The 16,152-nt window shown below is 38.1% G+C and overlaps 1 protein-coding gene across 14 annotated transcripts in view; it reads right to left on the bottom strand.

Moving 5' to 3' along the window:
• CCDC158 (coiled-coil domain containing 158) overlaps positions 1-16,152 on the bottom strand; it is a 119,787-nt gene that overhangs the window by 30,699 nt on the left and 72,936 nt on the right. For 9 of the 14 annotated variants that reach the window (XR_004263709.1, XR_004263708.1, XM_032261114.1 and 6 more), the window contains 3 exons: positions 2,848-2,993; positions 1,278-1,337; positions 172-231 (listed from right to left, as the gene is read on the bottom strand). The exons of 2 other annotated variants lie outside the window; for them this stretch is intronic. Coding sequence is in view for 10 of the 12 variants with exons in the window: in XM_032261114.1 (XP_032117005.1) it covers positions 172-231; positions 1,278-1,337; positions 2,848-2,993 (266 nt within the window). In the remaining 2 variants the exon portion in view is untranslated. The remainder of the gene's footprint in view (positions 1-171; positions 232-1,277; positions 1,338-2,847; positions 2,994-16,152) is intronic. 3 more of the 14 variants (XM_032261109.1, XM_032261110.1, XM_032261113.1) reach the window with 3 other exon arrangements.

Genomic DNA, 16,152 nt, shown 5'->3' on the forward strand with positions numbered 1-16,152 from the left:
GATCTCATGATTGCAAGCACCTTGAAAACAGGGCCTATATCCGTCTTGCTCACTATATTCTAAGAGTCTACCTCAGTGCATGGCACATTACAGACAGTTAAAGATCTGTTGAATTAATTAAGGCACAGTGGTAAAAAGGACATTCTGAAAATGGGGGCTGGTATTTCCTACCTACTAAGAGTTTCACTTGATTTGCTGCCTTCAGTGGAGTCCCTTATCGAGTTGTTGCTTCTGTTGGAAGAGGGATGGGAGAAATCACAGTTTACACAATGTATTTTCTTACCAATGTAACAAAAGTTTGTAAGAAAAATAATGTATTCTTATATAGGGTGAAATGATATCATTTGACACTTGGATAAATAAATCATAAACATTAACTTAATGATAAAACAAAATCGCTTCTCTCAACATTACTTTTAGATAGATATGGATTCAAAAGAGTGAGACTGTGGCACTTGCTCTTCCAGGTGGAGGAAACAGAATGGAGAAAAGCTTGAAGACAAAAATAAATGAACTTTTGGTAGTCAGGAGGAGTCTGGTTTGATTAAAGTATAACACAGGAGTGAAAGCAGAGTGGTCGGTCACGAGGGAGATTTGTGTGTCACCACTCTGGTTAATTCTTCAATGTCAGACTGAGGGAGATGTACTTAATGCAGCAGGCATTGAGGAGCTACTGAAAATTTTCAAGCAACGGCCATAGTGTCTTACACTATGATGAATAATGAATTAACATTAACCTTTTTTCTTTTTTGGCTAAAGTCAATTTTTGAAAGCTGTCTTTGATTATGGTCATATTTGGAATTATGGATTTTATTTCTTTGTGCTTTAAAAATTTTTCATTTAAGAATTTAAGAATTCATCTATTCAATTATTGATGAAAATAGGATTGTTTCCAATAAGGTGCTTATAGTCCTAAATTGAAGTTTTTATAGTTTCCTTCTGGATCATCCTTTTCTCAAAAGTTATGTAAGCCATTGTAAATATGTGTGAATGTAGAAAAAGTCTTCCATTTTTGTTATGGCACACCATATAAACAGCTTCATATGGATAAACATCAGCAAATTTTAAAGTAAGAAAAAATGTCTACTGAGTTAACTTCTAGAAACTAAATTACTTCGGTACATTTCATTGAAATATTTTTTAAAGTCAGTTAAACAATGAGCCCAATATGCCCATTAAGTGTTATATAAACTGTCCAAACAGGCTTCTCGAATTATCAGGCCACATATAAAATTGTTGGACAATTAATTTGATTCAGAATCTCAGATTCTTCTTACCTATGGCACATGTCTGATCTCAGGCTGGATTCAGTAATGCAATCTCTTACCCTATCCTCTCTGTATAGAAAATATAACTCTTAGTTAATCATATAAAGCACAATTTCATCCATGTCTTTTTACACTAATCAATTGCTTACATATATTCAGTTTTTCTTTTAGCAGCAGCTGTAGATTTTAGGACTCCAAGCAAATTTTGCAAAGGGCTCTGGAGTTCATCAACTAAGAAATGTTTTCCTCCCACAAATTCTTAAAAGCTTTAGGCTGAGTTTAGGCTTTAGTGACAAGGTCATTTATAGGATTACAGCAAATTAACATAAACTCTCTAAAGGTAGGGATCAAATATATTCAGATTCAATACAGTCCAATAGCGTCCAAGCCCATCATTAGTGGCTGGAATGGTGGAAGCTGATCAGGGAAGTCCTGGTAATCCCTCAGAATGATCAGTGCTGGGGAGCAAGGGTCTCTAACTTTTACTTCTGGCTTTTCCTCTGTTTCGTAGGAGGAGGCATATCAATCTATGCCTAAGTTTACAAATCTGTCAAACGAGTGTAATAATACTGCCCTGATTCGGAGGGCATATTATAGTTATAACAAAAATGAAAGTGCTCTGCAAATGAAAACATTCGTTGGAGTGGCTAGTGGAAGAGTTCTGACATTATCTGCTTCAGATAATGCAATGTTACGCTAATGTAACTGTGCTGTTACTAATGTTTTACTGTTATTACTAATAATTAACAATTAGATAAACCCAGCTAATATTCGGCTACCTCAGGTAAATATGTATGAATTGGACATCATAAGAAACTGGAGATTATTTATATACAGGCGTTATTTCAGGAAGTATTACTTTTAGGTATCATATAACCAGAAAATGAATATTACAATGGGCCATTATAACACTAAAAATATACATATCATATTAAAATGCTTTAAGATAAGCTAATCTAAATGATAACACACAAAAGTAAATATCACTGTCTGAGAGAATATGAGACTCACATTGATGTCTGTAGCTATGTGCAAGGAAGGGCTGGTGAACTGGCTGAATCCTTTTTGGATCTGATCTTTTATTAATATAATCAAATCAAGTCATTGGCATGAATACAGAGAAAATGAAGTCTTTTCCTATTATCTTCTACTTGGAGCGCAGGGTTCTAGTTTTATCTCCCTTACTGAACTGTGTGGCTGCAGACATGTCAACCTTTAGAGATGTGTTTTTCTCATTTACAAAATGTAATAAATAAATCCTTCTCTGCCTTGTCTCAATCAATAAGATTATGGATATAAAATCTTTTGAGAATTAAAATTTACAAACGGAACTGTGGGTGACACCTGCACTGACTATTTTCTGAATAGAATGACTGTTTTGTTTTCTCTTAATGTCAAATTATTTTACATTTACGTAACTCCTCCATTTTCATATTGTTTTCTGTGGTAACTGCAGATACTTTTAAAGTTATTTAAACCTCACCCTCTCAGAGAGTAACCTGTGAATAACTCAATGACAAACCATTCATGAGATGAGCTTTCCCATTCTGTATGCACACAGCCTTACACAGCCACATACATGGCTCCTAGAGATGTCCTTCCATCCTCCTCTGTCTTGCTCAGAGACATAGCTGGCTCCTCATTGATCACACTTCTCAACTCTTGGAGAAGCTGTTTCAGGTCCCTTGTTGGATCTTCCTTCAGAGTGTTAGCTTTCATAGAGTGCTGAGTTAAAACAATTTACAAACAAAGACACATTTTTTCAGATTCCTATGCTAACTCCTATCACAAAATTAATGCAACTGGTCAATAGAAATTATGGAAAAGCAAGAAGGAGAAAACAAAAAAAAAACACCCATAAGTTTATTACACAGGGATAATCAATAATAACCAGGAAATAATCAATAGAGTACTATAATTTATATGTACATGGACACATATACATATATGGGACCAAACTACAGACATTTATTTTTAAACTGCTTTTATTTTAAAATTTTAACAATGCAGTATGAACGTCCTTACTATGTCATTAAATATTTTCAAGTACACCTGGGCAAAACAATTTTCACTACTTTGTTTAAAGCTAAACTAATTTGATAAAGCAATGGAACTTGAGAAGGTGCTCTTTAGAGATGAGTTAATCTACCCCCAACATTTTACTGATGAGGAAAGAAACATTCAATATTTTCAAACTGTGTTAGGTGGTGTTTGAAAATAATATGGGATTTTCAGATTGACAGTGTTCCCCAATAAATATTTATAATATAATAAGGAATACAGACATTCTCAATAGGCACATCAAGAGGGGAAACAAAATGATCAGAGTGCACTGCTGAGCAGGTGAACTTAGGCTAACCTTGAGCTATTCTAGCTCGAGGAGTCCATCCCACTGAAAAGCTACACCTGTCACACAGATTGGCTGGTGAGGGATGAACACTGCAGATTTTCAATTTGTTGAGTTTTAATTTTCTAGGACTTATGCGAACAAAGAGCTGATGTTACTGGTATAATATAATCTTCATATCCTCCTCTTCCCAACTCCACTAATAAACCAATATAATAACCAGCTGAAGATACCAAGGGTTCTAACTAACTGAATGTGTGCTAAGTATGTCTTTCCAGTTTACTGATAGCTATCTTACCTGGAAATTGTCATGATGAGTCAGTCTAAAGTTTCACAAATCAGACTCCACTCAATTATTAAATTTGACTTCATTTGCTTAAAATATAAGGATGTGAACCACTTTCTCAATTATGAATAAAAACATTTGTCTCTAAAAAGATGATCCAATTTTACCAAACACTGGTTTTGTTCTTGTCCTCACCCTAATATATATAGTACCCAATATGGAATAAATCCCATAAAGTTGATAAAGAAAGTTTTATCCTATGGCAATATTCACTCACCTTAGTTATAACCTGGACTTTTTATCTTCCCATATCTTCTGCCCACCAGAAAGTTTATCAAATAAGCTTTGGCAATTAACGTTAACATTTTTGAGCCGTTGACATTTATTATAAATGAGCAATGTAAAGCCAATAAACATATATAAATATGTTGTTACCCCTTGTCATTGTGGCACCTAGGTTCTTTGAGAGACTGATGCTTTATAAAAGTTTTTTTTTTTTTTTTTTTTTTTGAGACAGAGTCCCACTCTGTCACCTAGGGTGGAGTGCAGTGATAAGATCTCAGCTTACTGCAACCTCCATCTCCCAAACTCAAGCAATCCTCCTGCCTCAGCCCTGCCCCCGACTAGCTGAGGAGTACAGGCATGCACCACCATGACCAGCTAACTTTTTTTTTTTTTGTAGAGATGGGATTTCACCATGTTACCCAGGATGAGCTCAAACTCCTGGACTCAGGCGATCTAGCCACCTTGGTTTCTCAAAGTGCTGGGATTACAGGCAGGAGCCACTGTGCTGGCCGGCATGAGATTTTAAAAAGCATTCAATTTAGTATTCACTTAGTAATTAATTATAATCAGTCCTATGATATTCTTTTATTGACTTTATCCCAATACTTATCTTTCAAACTTCTATGTGTGTTGCTCCTCCAATGAAAACGTAAGCTCCACAGAGGCAAGGACTTGATTTGATCATTGCCATCTTTATATACTCCATTACGTACCCATACTTTGCTTGGGTATAAAATCACAAAAAAACCAAGGCTGGAGGGGTCCTGAAAATTATCTGGTTCTAGTCCAACTCCCATATCAGAAGTGACGAAGAATTCTCTCCATGGCATTCCACTAATAGGCTTATCTGGCATTTGCTTGATCACCAAAGACCAAGGAAGGCAGTTTAATTTTTGTATAGCTTCGATTCTTTGAAAGAAAAGCTTCCCTCCATACCCATGGTATGGTCACGGTTCTAACATAAGAAACAAGTGTAACACAAGTCTTTAAAAATAGACATTTATTTTATCATACAACCCCCCTCACTTCCCAACACACACCTCAGGCTAAATTTATTCAGGAAAACTCTGAGCAGAGCAGAGAACTGTCCCCCTTGCTTGATTTGGATGCTATCTCTTTTTTGGTTGCCACACAATAACACTGACTCAAGCTGAGCAGGCAGTCAACTGAGAATCCTTATGTCTTTTCAAGGTGTTCTTAACAAGCTTCCTCTCCTGTGTCCTATATCTTGTATTTTTGGGTATTCACTGTAACAACAGAAATGACTTTTTTTTTTTTTTTTTTTTTTTTTTTTTCTGAGTCAGGGTCTCATTCTTTTACCCAGACTGGAGTGCAGTGATGTGATCACAGATCACTGCTTCCTTGACCCCCCACGTTCAACTGATCAGTCTCCTGAGTAGCTGGGACTATAGGTACACACCACCACACCCGGCTATTTTTTTTTTGTAATAGGGATGGGGTTTTGCCATGTTGGCCAGCCTGGTCTCCAACTCCTGGGCTCAAGCAATCTTCCCGCCTCCACCTCCCAAAGTGCTCCCAGGTGAATCACCATGCCTGGCCAATTTAAGTTTTATTTAGTCAAAATTATCAATCTTTCTTTTTAATGTTTGTATATCTTATAATGGTTTCATTAATTCATTTTTAATACTTCATTGGTTAATTCATGGGAAATATGTTTTGATTTATAACGTGAGCAAAATACACTTTTTAAAATTAGAAAACAGCATGGCCAGGCACGGTGGCTCATGGCTGTAATCCTAGCACTCTGGGAGGCCAAGGCAGGTAGATCACCTGAGGTCAGGCGTTCGAGACCAGCTTGGCCAACATGGTGAAACCCTGTCTCTACTAAAACTACAAAAAATTAACTGGGCGTGGTAGTGCATACCTGTAATCCCAGCTACTCGGGAGGCTGAGGCAGGGGAACGCTTGAACCTGCAAGCTCTCAGTGAACTGAGATCGTACCATTGTACTCTAGCCTCAGCAACAGGAGTGAAACTCTGTCTCAAGGGAAAAAAAAGAAAAAGAAAGAAAATAGCTAGGAAATAGTTCTAAAATATTGTTACATACAATTTTATCAGGCTTGTAAATAAATAAACACATGCTCTTGCTGAAGTTACCAGCGCCCAGCAAAGGAGCAAAGGATCATGCTCCCCAACATGCCAATCCTTTGACCCTTAGAACATGAGTCCCCAAATCCAGAACCAGTACTGGTCCACGGTCTGTTAGGAATAGGGCCACACAGCAGGAAGTGATGAGAGTGAATGAAGCTTCATCTGTATTTACAGCTGCTCCCCATCACTCACATTACTACCTCAGCTCCACCTCCTGTTGGATCAGCAGTGGCATTAGATTCTCATAGGAGTGTGAACCCTCTTGTGAACTGCACATGTAAGAGATGTAGGTTGCACACTCCTTATGGGAATCTAATGCCTGATGACCTGAGGTGCAGCTGAGGCGGTGATGCTAGTGTTGGGGAGTGGCTGCAAATACAGATAAACATTAGCAGAGAGGGATGACTGCATAAATCCATTGCTTCCAGACTTATTAAAACCCTAACAGTGTGTGGCAAGTGACAATTAAGCTGCATTTGGTGGCTGGCTTTACAGTGGTAAGTGAGTTGTGTACTTCAACTGTAGAGCTGCATCTGGTAGCAGGATTTAAGTCAGAATCCGACACCTATTTTAGTCCATGTGTCCTGCCCATTATTTGATTTACCACTTTGTCTGTGCCTCTTTTCTGCACTACATACTTGTCTCAGTCACAGTTTTAGTAAGCCCATAAGTTAACCCTAGCCAAAATGAATAAAAACAACCATTACTGGAGAGCTTCTTGGAAAAGGGAGAAAGACCCAATGATGAGACAGCAGAAGGCTCTAAAGCTGCCAATGAAAAGAAAGCTGCATTGAAAAGAAAATATCAAGAGTCCTGCTTAAATTATGGGTTCACTGCAATAGATAATTCACATTCTCCAAGCCCTCTTTTTATAATATGTGGCGATCGGCTATCGAATGAAGCCATGAAACCTTCAAAACTGCTTCATCACATGGAGACCAAGCACCCTGCATTAAAAGACAAGCCTTAGGAGTTTCTCAAAAGAAAAAAAAAACGTGAACATGAAAAACAAGCAATTGTTGAAGGCCACCACTTCATCAAATGTGTCTGCACTGAGAGCATCATTCTTAGTGGCTAACCACATTGCAAAAGCTAAGAAGCCCGTTACTATTGGTGAAGAACTGATCCTGTCTGCTGCTAAGGACACTCGTTGTGAACTTTTAGGAGAGGCTGCGGTTCAAAAGGTGGCATGTGCTCCTCTTTTGGCTAGCACCATAACTAGATAGACTGATGAAAGAGCAGAGGATACTGGGGCACAACTGTTAGAGAGGGTTAATGAGTCACCATGGTATACAATCCAGATTGACAAGTCTACAGATGTTGACAACAAGGCAACAAATGCTTGTTTTTGTGCTATATATTTTTCAGGAGGATGGGCACGAGCACATGTTATGTGTGCTTTTGCTGCCAACCAACACCACAGCTGCAGAACTAGTCAAGTCTTTGAATGAGTAAATATCAGGAAAACTGGTCCTTTTGTGTTGGTATATGCATGGATATAGAGAATGCCATGACTGGACAGCTTTCTGGTTTCACTACTTGGGTCAAAGAGGTCACTTCTGAATGTGAGTCTATGCACTATGTCATCCATAGAGAGACGCTGACTAGCCGAAAAATGTCACTGAACTTCATAATGTTTTGGAGGATGTGATTAAAACTATCAACCACATTAAAGTACATGCCCTTAACTCATCTGTTCATGCAGCTCTGCAAGGAGATGGATGCAGGGCACACACCTCTTCTCTTATACACAGAAGTGAGATGGCTTTCTAAAGGTAGATCACTGACCAGAGTTTTTGGGTTATGAGAGCCGCTCCAGAGATTTGTTTCTGAAAAAGTCACCACTGGCAGCACATTTCAGTGACACAGAATAGGTCACAAAACTTGCTTACTTGTGTGAAATATTCAACTTGAGCAACAAACTCGATCTGTCACTTCAGGGGAGAACAACAACTGTGTTCAAGTTGGCAGATAAAGGGGCTGCATTCAAAGTCAACTGGAATTATGGGGGCAACAAGTGAACATTAGGATTTTTGACATGTGCCAAAGTTACCAGAGGTTTTGAAAGAGGCTGAACCAGGGTCTCCTTTCTCCCAGCTAATGCATAATCACCTATCTCAGCTTTCAAAAGAGTTCAAGGATTACTTCCCAACCACAAAAGACCTCTGACCTGGGAAGGAATGGATCCACCACCCATTTGTGAATAAACCAGGTGAATTGGCTTTCTCCATGCTAGAAGAGGATCAACTGCTTGAGATTGCAAATGACAGTGACCTTAAAAGTATGTTTGAGGCAACTTCAAATCTCCCTGTGTTCTGTATTAAAGTAAAGGCAGAATATCCTGAGATTGCCACAAAAGCTTGGAATAGCCTTCTTCCATTTTCAACAGCCCACCTTTGTAAAGCAGTGTTTTCTGCAGTGACAGCATCCAAAAAGAGATCAGGGAGTAGACTGGACACAAGCACACTTCAGGTGTCACTGTCTCTCATCACCCCCAGATGGGACCATCCAGTTGCAGGAAAACAAGCTCAGGAACCGCACTGATTCCACATTATGGTGAGCTGTATAATTATTTCATTATATCTTACAACGTAATAATAATAGAAATAAAGTGTATAATAAATGTAATACATTTGAATAATCCCCTAACCACCCACCACCTTAACCTGTTCTATGGGAAAACTGTCTTCCATGAAACAGGTCCCTGGTGCCAAAAAGGTTGGGGCCTGCTGCCTTAGGATACACATTAAGGCTATTTCTAGGGCACATATGTTTACAGGGCAAAACTTGTACAAGCTTTTTGTGATATGGGAAGAATATAAGCTTATACATTAAGTTGTTAAACTTAAGGTTTATTTTGTGGTTTGGTTAGTTTCCTATTACATTCTGACTCCAATATCATTGACTCTGAAATCATTTTATGTTGGACTTGTTTCTAAAATTTTAAAAAAATTGTATCTCTAATGTACTTCCCTCTTCTCCAATACTGCTTTTTCTGATGGCCTTAAGTCTATTACAGGCAAACTTATGAGTCATGATGTAAGGTAAGTAAGGCCTGGGAAAGTGTACTCCTCACCCAGTTCTGTCTCCATTCTCCAAAGATAGAAGATAAATGAAAAAGCTAAAAATAATACCTCGATCTCATTCAGTTTGAATTCAACCATTCTATTTTGAGAATGTCTGTCCCAAACCCAACTCTTATATTTATATTTATATTCCTTTTAGAACATTGTAATGAAAATGGAATATAAGTATGCTGTTTACATAGTATATTAGGAATAGATGGGTAGGAAACAGGAAAAAAGTTATGAAGTGTTGCTAAAAATCTTGCCAGTCATGTATATTTCATTGGCAAAGATTAAGCACAGCAATAACAAACTATAGTGCATAGGAATGGAATCTGATACATAACCAAAATCAATTCTATTATCTTAGATATATTTTACGTCTTATGTTAAAATAACCACTATTTAAAATATTAATCTAAAATGCTCCTATATCAAACTATCAATTATATATATGTATGTATATATGTATGTGTGTACACACACAAAGATACAGTACCTGCATGTTCCAGGTATTTGAGTTTGGACCAAATCATATAATATTACCTTTCTGGTTTTCCTATTTTCTTACTTATAACATAGTAAAATCACGTGGATAATTTCAAATGCCTTTGAATATTTAAAACTGCATGATCCTCATTCACAAAGACTAATGAAATACAATAATAGTTCTTGTAGGGTATGTATATTATCAAGTTAAAAAATTATTTTTATAAACATCAGTCAGCTATGTAATGTAGAGAAACAGTACAGCATAATAGTTAAGGACATAAGTTCTGGACTAGGCTGTCTGGATAAGTCTTGTCTCAATTGAATTTTTTTTTTTTTTTTGAGATAGAGAGTCCTACTCTGTTGCCCAGGAACTGCAACCTTGTACTCATGGGCTCAAGCAATCCTTCTGCTTCAGCCTCCAGACTAGAACTATAAGCACATGCCAATATACCTGAATAATTTTTTTTTATTATTTTTTGTAGAGATGAGGTCTCACTACTTTGCCCAGGCTGGTCTCAAACTCCTGGTCTCAAGCAACCCTCCTGCCTCAGCCCTCTCAAAGTGTTGGAAGTTCAAGCATGAACCACAATGCCCAGCCCCAACTGTATTCTTGCTGTGTAAGCCATGTGTAAGTCACTTAGCTTCTTCAAGCCTCAGTTTCTCAGTTTGTAAAATAGGTATAACAATAGCAATTACCTCATGTTGGGTAGTTGTGGGAAATGAACTAATCTACAAAAGTACTTTGCACAGTGCCTGGCAAAGGAGTTTTCAGTAAAGCTATTATTAGAATCATAAAATAAAGAGACTAAAATAAATAATAAATGAAGGGGCAATGTAGAACAATGCAAATATATTCTGCTTCTAAGCTTAACATTAATTTCTGTACTATGCTAGACCACATTAAAGTGACACTAAAGGAATTAAGAAGGATAAAGAAGAAAAGACAGATAACATTAGATTAGTAATGCTGACAAAATTTTGGGAGACAGCAGGCAAACGAATAATTCATAATTAATTTAGCAAAACAAAGTTAAACTTAAACTACCTGCACAGAAATTGCCAGTGTGAAGCAAGCTACCCTGCTTCTGAGTTTTCTTTTCTTCTTTTTTCTTTTATTACACTTTAAGTTCTGGGGTACATGTGCTGATCTTGCAGGACTGTTAAATAGGTATACACATGTCATGGTGGTTTGCTGCCTCCATCCCCCCATCACCTACATTAGATATTTCTCCTAATGTTATCCCTCCCCAACCTACCTACCCCCTGCTATTGCTTCCCTAGCCCCCCACTCCCAACAGACGCCAGTGTGTGATGTTCCCCTCCCTGTGTCCATGTGTTCTCATTATTCAACTCCCACTTGTGAGTAAGAACATGCGGTGTTTGGTTTTCTGTTCTTGTGTCAGTTTGCTGAGAATGATGGTTTCCAGGTTCATCCATGTCCCTGCAAAGGACCTGAACTCATCCTTTTTTATGGCTGCATAGTGTTCCATGGTGTATATGTGCCACATTTTCTTCATCCAGTCTATCCTTGATGGGCATTTGGGTTGGTTCCAAGTCTTTGCTATCATAAACAGTGCCGCAATGAACATAGGTGTGCATGTGTCTTTATAACAATTTATAATCCTTTGGGTATACACCCAGTAATAGGATTGCTGGGTTAAATGGTATTTCTATTTCTAGATTCTTGAGGAATTGCCACACTGTCTTCCACAATGGTTGAACTAATGTATACTCCCACCAACAGTGTAAAAACGTTCCTATTTCTCCACATCCTCTCCAGCATCTGTTGTCTCCAGATTTTTTAATGATCACCATTCTAACTGGCGTGAGATGGTATGTCAATGCGGTTTTGATTTGCATCATGTATTTCAAAGCCCAGGGTAAGAAACAGGGCAGCAAAATTGGAGGACTGGCTAAGTCTACAGGAAAAGCTGTTAGAATTCCAGAAGCTGTCTCTAAATACTCAGGTGATTACTTATTCTTTTCCCCTAAATGAATTTAGAGACTTAATCTTTGAGTAAGGCGGAACCAAAGGATTTTGGACTCTATAGAGATATCTATCTGGTATAGCAGGAATAAGGTTGCAAATGTTAAATATGAGTATTAAGTGAAACTGCACAGATAGATAGATATTAATAGTTACCCTAGACTTCCTCTCCCACTCACTTCACAGAATTCTGACTGACTTATACCTACAAGTCAGGAATAAGAGATCCCACCTTAGGGAAACTGGCCCAAGAATAAAGAACTATAGAAAATTTTGGGGTCCCTCAATAAAAAAGCAATACCTAACCATCTACCACTTGACAAACTCTGAAACCTTACATAAAGCTTTGGATAGGTTTTTAGGGCCTCAGTCTTAAATATGGATAGACATCCAAGGGTCACCAAGCATTAAAAGAAAGCCTCTACAAAAACAAAACAATGAATTCCAAGAAACATTAATAATTCAGGTAACAGAAAAAAATATTTAAAAACCAATGTTAATATCCTTAAAGAGAAACAAGAAAGTATTGGCTGGGTACGGTGGCTCACACTTGTAACCTGAATAATTTGGGAGGTTGGGGCAGGTGGAACACTTGAGGTGAGGAGTTGGAGACCAGCCTGGCCAACATGGTGAAACCCCATCTCTACTAAAAATGCAAAAATTAGCTGGGCATGGTGGTGGGTGCCTACAATCCCAGCTACTGAGGAGGCTGAGGCATAAGAACTGCTTGAGGAAGGTTGCACCACTGCACTGTAGCCTGGGTGACAGAGTGAGACTCCATCTCAAAAAACCAATCAACCAACCAACCAACCAACCAAACAAACAAAACCAGGAAAGTGTTGCATCCATGAAAGAACAGAAAGCTATTTAAAGAGAAGACCTTTTAAAAAACAACAAAAAAATGGTTCCTGGAAATTAAAAAAGTACATGATACAAAATTCAATAATTGTTTGGAAGACAGAATTGAAAAACATTTCTCAAAAGGTGGGAATAAAAGATGAGAAGATGGGGCCAGGCGTGGTGGCTCACACCGGTAATCCCAGCACTTTGGGAGGCCGAGGCGGGCAGATCACAAGGTCAGGAGTTCAAGACCAGCCTGACCAATATGGTGAAACCCCATCTCTACTAAAAATACAAAAAATTAGCCAGACATAGTGGCGCACGCCTGTAATCCCAGATACTCTGGAGGCTAAGGCAATAGAATCGCTGAACCTGGGAGGCGGAGTTGGCAGTGAGCCAAGATTGAACCATTGCACTCCAGCCTGGGCCTCACAGAGTGAGGTTCCATCTCAAAAAAAAAAAAAAAAAAAAAAAAAGTCAAAAAAAGAAAATCAGAGAATCAATCCAGGAGATATAATAGAAAATTGATGAAAATTCTGGAAAGAACTGAAAACAAAGGGAAGAAAATGATCAAATAAGACCCCCTTGTCAAAAAACAAAAAACAAGATGTTGGCAAGGACACACAGAAAAGTGAATGCTTATACACTGTTGGTGGGAGTGTAAATTGGTTCAGCCACTGTAGAAAGCAGTTTGGAGATTTCTTAAAGAATTTAAACAGACTATCATTCAACCCAGTAGTCCCATTACTGGGTATACACCTATAAGAAAACAAATCATTTAACCAAAATGACACATGCACACGTATTATCATTGCGGCACTATTCACAAGAGCAAAGACATGGAATAAACCTAGGTGGTCATCAACAGCAGATTGGATAAAGAAAATGTGGTACATATATACCATGGACTACTATGTAGCCATAAAAAAGAGTGAAATAATATACTTTGAAGCCTCTATTATAGCTGGAGGCTATAATCCTAAGCCAATTAACACATGAACAGAAAACCAAATACTCTATGTTTGCACTTGCAAGTAGGAGCTGAACATTGGGTACTCATGAACATAAAGATGGCAACAACAGACGCTGGTGACTAATAAAAGAGGTAGGGAGGGAAGGGTTGAAAAACTGCTGGGTACTATGCTCAGTACCTAGGTGATGAGATCACTTGTACCCCCAAACCTCAGCATCACACAACATACCCAGGTAACAAACCTGCACCATGTACCCATTGAATCTAAAATAAAGGCTGAAAAACAAAATAAGGAAAAAAAAAAAAAAAAGAATATCCCCAAGTGGGGATTATTCTGAAAGAATACTAAAGATAAAGAAAAGATTCCAAATGCTTTAAGAAAGAAAAAAACGGGTGATATACAACGGCTCTGGAATCAAAATGGCACAAAAGCAACAAAATTCTGAGCATCGATCAAATGTAGATGAAGAATAAAGGCATTTTCAGACATGCAAGGTTTTAAAACACTTCTAAAAATGAAATGTGCATTTTCACAGAAAGTCGCTGCATTATGTGCTCCATCAAAAGAAAGAAACCAAGAAATGGAGTTAAGCCTAAATAACAGGAAAAAAAAAAAAAAGATGAAGGGAATTCCTGAGACTTGGGTAAAAGGAAAATCCAAGAAGGCAATCCTGCAGCAAGCCTAGAGAACAACCAGTCCAGACTGGAAGAGGAGTAGGGAGGGCTCTCAAATACACACATACATAATATATGAATACATAAGCAAATACAAGAGCTGCTAAAATATCTGATTAGTTGACTCATACTAAAAGCAGTATTAAGAGTTTTCTTCAGAGAATTTTAAGGGATAATCAGGTCTAGGTATCTAGAAAACTAAATAAAGAAAAAAGCAAAATGATTATTAAATCTAAAGACAAAAAGGAAATATAATCACAGTTCACTACACAGTTCAGCTAGGAAACCATCTACACAGCCATAATAATTTGAACAGTCAATATGATTTAACCAAAATTTATGATGTAGTTACATGTGGGGACTTATTCAGGGAAAAGAAATGTGTATCTGTGTAAAACATTTTTATATTCTACAATAGAAGCTTATAGATAATATCTAAAACTGTACAAACAAGGGATAACAATAGAGGAATTCTCTTATAAGGAATGACAGATCAACCCTTCTGTTGAGAATTCACAAGAAAAGTATGCAAAATATTTTTAGTATACAAACGTATACAAAATATTTTTTTTTAGTCTGTCTGACAGCATTAGAGAGCTACCAAGGCAGGGAAAATTTATGGGGCCAACGTCTGGAACAAAGAAAATCCAGAGAAGCATAGGATTTTCACTTGTCATTTCTAAAAGAGGCAGCTGAGATGGTGAGGGAATAAGATGAGCTTTTGGCGTAATCAAGAAGCTAGAGGGATAAAAATGGGAACTATACCAAAGAGGTGGAGGCTAGGCAGTAAACCTCAGGCTGTGAGGATAAGAGACTTAATCTGAATCACTTCAATCCCTGAATAAATTACAGTGATGAGGGACTGTTAGTGCCCTTGGTTTAGCTACTAGCCAGGAGCAAATGTAAATCCTCCATAAACAAAGAAAACTGTCTAGAACACAAAATTATCTCTGTAATTTTTTCACATACAATGTCCAGACTCAATTATTTAAAGAGGAAGCAGAGAGACCCAACAACAATGTGACTAGAAACCAAGGGAAAAAATTGTAACAGGCTCAGAGGGGATTCAAATAATAGAATTATCATAAGCTGATTTTTAAAACAGTTATTTTCTTACTCTGTTTGGGTTGTTATAGGAAAATAGACTAGGTAATTTATAAACAACAGAAATTTACTGTTTACAGTTTAGGCTGAGAAGTGCAAGATCAAGATGCCAGCAGATTCAGCATTTAGTGAGGAGCTCTTCCTCATAGATGGCACCTTCTATGTGTCCTCACATGTGAGAAGGGGCAAACAAGCTCTCTCAGGCCTCTTTTGTAAGGACACTAATACCATTTGTGAGGGCAGAGCCCTTATGACCCAATCACCTCTCAGAGGTCCACCCTGGGGTTTAGGTTTCAACATATAAATCTTTGGGGTAACACAAACATTTGGACCATACATGTACTTCACACACACACACACACACACACACACACACACACACACACACGATAACATTGAGAATTTCTGTAAAGAAATGGAATAAAAGGGCCGGGCGCGGTAGCTCAAGCCTGTAATCCCAGCACTTTGGGAGGCCGAGGCGGGTGGATCACGAGGTTAAGAGATCGAGACCATCCTGGTCAACATGGTGAAACCCCGTCTCTACTAAAAATACAAAAAATTAGCTGGGCATGGTGGCGTGTGCCTGTAATCCCAGCGACTCAGGAGGCTGAGGCAGGAGAATTGCCTGAACCCAGGAGACGGAGGTTGCGGTGAGCCGAGATCGTGCCATTGCACTCCAGCCTGGGTAACAAGAGCGAAACTCCGTCTCAAAAAAAAAA

The sequence above is a fragment of the Sapajus apella genome, unplaced genomic scaffold (assembly GCF_009761245.1).
Source record: "Sapajus apella isolate SASKATOON/1434 unplaced genomic scaffold, GSC_monkey_1.0 scaffold121, whole genome shotgun sequence".
In the NCBI taxonomy this organism is placed as follows: Eukaryota; Metazoa; Chordata; class Mammalia; order Primates; family Cebidae; genus Sapajus; species Sapajus apella.